This window comes from Argentina silus, assembly GCF_951799395.1.
Source record: "Argentina silus genome assembly, chromosome: 22".
Lineage (NCBI taxonomy): Eukaryota > Metazoa > Chordata > Actinopteri > Argentiniformes > Argentinidae > Argentina > Argentina silus.
In genome coordinates, this window is record NC_139676.1 from 14,095,952 (window position 1) to 14,100,951 (window position 5,000).

A 5,000-nucleotide genomic window follows, 5' to 3' on the forward strand; every position below is an offset into this window, starting at 1 on the left:
CGCCTGCATTGACCTAGCCTGTGACATTTATGGCATTTAGCAGACGCCTTCATCCAAAGCGGCTTACAACAAGTACATTTGTTTAAGTAAGTGAATCATCGATACGTCAAATTAATCAATGCTCAGACCAGGGGTCTCAGGTAGTCAGGTGTGTCAACCCTGTTAGCCTGTTAGCCAGGTGTGTTAACCCTATGCTAGCCTGTTAGCCAGATGTTAGCCAGGTGTGTTAACCCTATGCTAGCCTGTTAGCCAGATGTTAGCCAGGTGTGTTAACCCTATGCTAGCCTGTTAGCCAGATGTTAGCCAGGTGCGTTAACCCTATGCTAGCCTGTTAGCCTGTTAGCCAGGTGTGTTAACCCTATGCTAGCCTGTTAGCCTGTTAGCCAGGTGTGTTAACCCTATGCTAGCCTGTTAGCCAGGTGTTAGCCAGGTGTGTTAACCCTATGCTAGCCTGTTAGCCAGGTGTGTTAACCCTATGCTAGCCTGTTAGCCTGTTAGCCAGGTGTGTTAACCCTATGCTAGCCTGTTAGCCTGTTAGCCAGGTGTGTTAACCCTATGCTAGCCTGTTAGCCAGGTGTTAGCCAGGTGTGTTAACCCTATGCTAGCCTCTTAGTCAGGTGCGCGGCGGTGCACCTGGGTGTTGACCCAGCGCTCCACCTGGTGGTCAGTGTTGACCCCGGGGGCCAGGGTGAGGCCGGGGGGGTCCAGCAGGGCGTCCTTGATGAGGATGGAGACGGCCCGCAGGATGAACGAAGCAAACAGGTTCATATGGATGTTGTTCCTCATACAGTGGAGCTTCCTGTAGGGGGGGGGAGGGTGGGGGGGGGGAGACCGGGAAGATCATCAAGGACAACAGCCATCCCAGTCACACCCTGTTCTCCCTGCTTCCATCTGGCAGATGGTACTGAAGCATTCACACCCGAACAAACAGCTTCCAGAATAGCTTCTACCCTCAGGCCATTAGGACCCCCCCCCTCCCCCCCCCCTTCCTCATATGCATTGTATACTTACATTTACATTCATGGCATTTAGCAGACGCCTTTATCCAAAGCGACTTACAACAAATACATTTGTTTAAGTAGGTGAATCATCTATCCATCAGTCATCATAAGATAAAGTAATCAATGCTCAGACCAGGGGCCATAGGCAGTCACAATGCTAGAAGAAGGATTTTTTTTTTTTATAAACAGTAGAGAAACTTGTACAGGGGGGTAGTGGGGGTGAAGAGGTCTCTAGGGTTGGGGTTAGGGTTAGTACAGGGTTAGGGTTAGGGTTAAGGTTAGTACAGGGGGGTAGTGGGGGTGAAGAGGTCTCTAGGGTTAGGGTTAGGGTTAGTACAGGGTTAGGGTTAGTACAGGGTTAGGGTTAGTACAGGGGGGTAGTGGGGGTGAAGAGGTATTTAGGGTTAGGGTTAGTACAGGGGGGGAATGGGGGTGAAGAGGTCTCTAGGGTTAGGGTTAAGGTTAGTACAGGGTTAGGGTTAGGGTTAAGGTTAGTACAGGGGGGTAGTGGGGGTGAAGAGGTCTTTAGGAGGGAATACTTGTATGATGACAAATAAACTTGAACTTGGGAAGAGAGAAGAGAGGGTCAGAAAGAAGGGATGAGGAGAGATAAGGAGAGGGAGGAGGGGGAGGAGGGGGAGGAGGGGGAGAGAGAGAGAGGGAGGAGGGGGAGGAGAGAGAGGGAGGAGGGGGAGGAGATAGGAGAGAGGGAGGAGGGGGAGGAGAGAGAGAGAGAGGGAGGAGATAGGAGAGAGGGAGGAGGGGGAGGAGAGAGAGGGAGGAGGGGGAGGAGATAGGAGAGAGGGAGGAGGGGGAGGAGAAGAGAGGGAGGAGGGGGAGGAGATAGGAGAGAGGGAGGAGGGGGAGGAGAGAGAGGGAGGAGGGGGAGGAGATAGGAGAGAGGGAGGAGGGGGAGGAGAGAGAGAGAGAGGGAGGAGGGGGAGGAGAGAGAGAGAGAGGGAGGAGGGGGAGGAGAGAGAGAGAGGGAGGAGGGGGAGGAGAGAGAGAGAGAGGGAGGTGAATACAGAGGAAATGATTATGTTTATCTCTGTTTGTTCCTGTATTTCCTCCAGTTGTGCTCCCCCTCTCTTTTTCATCATGATTTTTATCTAATACCTATTTTCTCCTGGGATCGTCGGTCTGTATGTACATTTTTTGTTCATATTTTCTTATATATTGTTGTTTTGTGTCCCAAGCACCAACCTCACCAAGTCAATTTCCTGTACGTGCACATATACTTGGCCAAATAAAATAATTCTGATTCTGATACTGATATATGTGTCTTTATCTTGAATGTTTTGCCCTCCTTCTCCTCCCTCCTCTTCTCTGTCCGTTACCTTGTTATTACCTTGTTATTACCTTGTTATTACCATATTCATTTCATATTTGTTTTTCTTTCCTCAGTCGCTGTATATACAGTATGACTTTATCCTCAATGCTTTGCTTTCCCTCCCGTGCCACATCCTCTCCCCGTTTCTCTCCCTTTCCTCCCCTTCTCTCCCTTTCCTCCCCTTCTCTCCCTTTCCTCCCTTTCTCTCCCTCTCCTCCCCTCCTCCATCAGTTACCTGAAGTTGATGAGGATGCCCAGGGCCAGGATGAGGGCCCCCAGGGAGAGGGAGTAGCCCACCGTGTACATGGCCCGGAACTTACTGAGGATCTGCCCATACTGCTGCTGCAGAGAGAGAGAGAGAGAGAGAGAGAGAGAGAGAGAGAGGGAGAGAGAGAAAGAGAGAGGGATGGATAGAGAGAGAGAGAGAGAGAGAGAGGGAGAGAGAGAGAGAGAGAGAGAAAGAGAGAGGGATGGATAGAGAGAGAGAGAGAGAGAGAGAGAGAGAAGGAGGGAGGGGGGGATGCATACATACAGAGGAACACATTTAGGGGCCCTGTCCACCGGAGGCGTTTTTCAATCTGCCAACGGCACACCTCGTACCCTCCATTTCTGCCAAGGAATCAATCAAATTGATGGAGGGGCGGGACAAACAGAAAACAAGATGGAAGCTACTTCAGTGGAAAATGAGGATGTCTTCCACTACAGTTTCTGAAATAAGTATACACTCTTGTTGTATGGAACAAACACTCTCTGAATGTATTTTACCCCCTCTGGCTAGCAAGCTACTCTGTCACGAGCATACCTTGCCAGTTGGTAGCCTAGCAACAACAGTCAAGTCTTTTTCTACCCTGCTTTGAATGCCGCTGTTTCAGGTACAGAAATGTTTGCGCCCCGTAGGCAATGCCGCCTTTGATGGACACAAGTACATATTGTACCCTCCTGTATATGCAAAGTCACTGCATCTGTCAGTGACTTCAATCAGAAACAAAACACACACACACACACACACACACACACACACACACACACACACACTCACACACACACACACACACACACACACACACACACACACCTGTCTCACCTGGCCCGGTTCATCCTGTTCACACTCACTGGTGTTCTTTGGTGCCCAACGACCATCCAGACCGCAGACTCTATACACCAGGCCTTGTTTGACTAGAACACACACACACACACACACACACACACGCACACACAGGCAGACACACACACATTTTCATTGTTAAAGGTATGTAAGTCTGTTGGAAATCTGCCACTTCTGGCCAAGGAGGCAAAATTCAGTTACTTTTCAAAAGAACTCATCATCCCTGCCGCAATAAGACTGTAACTCCTCCTCAGGCTGGCTCGACCGGGGGGATCAGAGTCAGGCTGGGGGATGTTAAATCTTACTGTTCTTACTGTACACAATGTTTCTGATGCCTATTTTATTTTATTCTATTATTCTATTGTCACTTTATTTTGCTGTTGTTGTTTGTGATGTGAGCTGCTGTAATGCCTTAATTTCCCCTCGGGGGATAAATAAAGTACCTATCTATCTCTGTCTGTCTGCCTAATTAGTTTACCTGATTACATAGTCAATGACTTCAAGCAGTGGCCTTGAAAAGAGGTAGAAAGAGATGGACTTTGGGAAGGCAATTAGATTGGATTTCATGAGTAATAGCCTTTTAATCTATTCGGCACTTCCTACACACTGCCAGTGTTGATCTCATAAACTAATACCACACTGATTATTGTGTAGACGGTGTGTGAACATCGAATATAACAGATTGTATAGATTGAATATACTTGAGTAGCGGTGACACAAGTATGATGCTGTGTGTGTTATTGTATTATTTTCACTTGAGCAAACTTCTCATCCTATACAATCATCTCTCTCTCTCTCTGTCTCTCTGCCTTTCTCTCTCTCTCTGTCTATCTCTCTCTCTCTCTCTCTCTCTCTCTGCCTTTCTCTCTCTCTCTGTCTATCTCTCTCTCTCTGTCTCTCTCTCTCTCTCTGCCTTTCTCTCTCTCTCTCTCTCTCTCTCTCTCTCTCTCTCTCTCTCTCTCTCTCTCATATACACACAAAGTTGAGAATGTTTAAAATCTGCGGAGGGAACAGGTTCTGTGTCCAGCGCCCAAGCTTAACCATAACACACACAAACACACACACACACACACACACACACACACACACACACACACACACACACACACACACACACACACACACCTTGATGGTGCCATGGCAGGTACCCGGGGCAGGATACATTGACAGTGGCTCCAGGGAGTCCATCGGGCCAGCAGGCGTACTGGTCAAAGGTTCTGTTGCACACCAGTCCTGCAGAGAGGGTCGAACACAAACCTTTACTACACAGTAATAACATGGTTATAAACAGTTGATAGTTTAGCATGGTTAGAAAACACACAAGTCCTGTGAATAGGGTGCAGTCACTAACCCATGCTCTGCATCCCATTTCTCCACCCTCTTCCTGAAGTTTGCGCTTATGAACCTTCCCCCACATGGGTTTTTAATGGGAGTAGATTGGTGATAAGAGGCCATGTTTAAACTAATCATGTCCTTTTACTTCAAGGGGAAGTTTACAAGTGCAAACTTCAGGAAGAGGGAAAGAGAGAAATGGGTTTCAGAGTGGTTAGTAACTGCACCTTAT

At 48.3% G+C, this 5,000-nt stretch overlaps 1 protein-coding gene across 3 annotated transcripts in view; it reads right to left on the bottom strand.

Moving 5' to 3' along the window:
* LOC310821648 (glucagon receptor-like) overlaps positions 1-5,000 on the bottom strand; it is a 16,800-nt gene that overhangs the window by 9,687 nt on the left and 2,113 nt on the right. Inside the window, exons 3-6 of one of the 3 annotated variants that reach the window (XM_083693769.1) lie at positions 4,562-4,669; positions 3,416-3,507; positions 2,567-2,670; positions 634-799 (exon numbers count right to left, since the gene is read on the bottom strand). In XM_083693769.1, the coding sequence (XP_083549895.1) occupies positions 634-799; positions 2,567-2,670; positions 3,416-3,507; positions 4,562-4,669 (470 nt within the window). Of the gene's footprint in view, positions 1-633; positions 800-2,566; positions 2,674-3,406; positions 3,508-4,561; positions 4,670-5,000 lie in introns of all 3 variants that reach the window. The other 2 variants (XM_083693768.1, XM_083693767.1) reach the window with 2 other exon arrangements.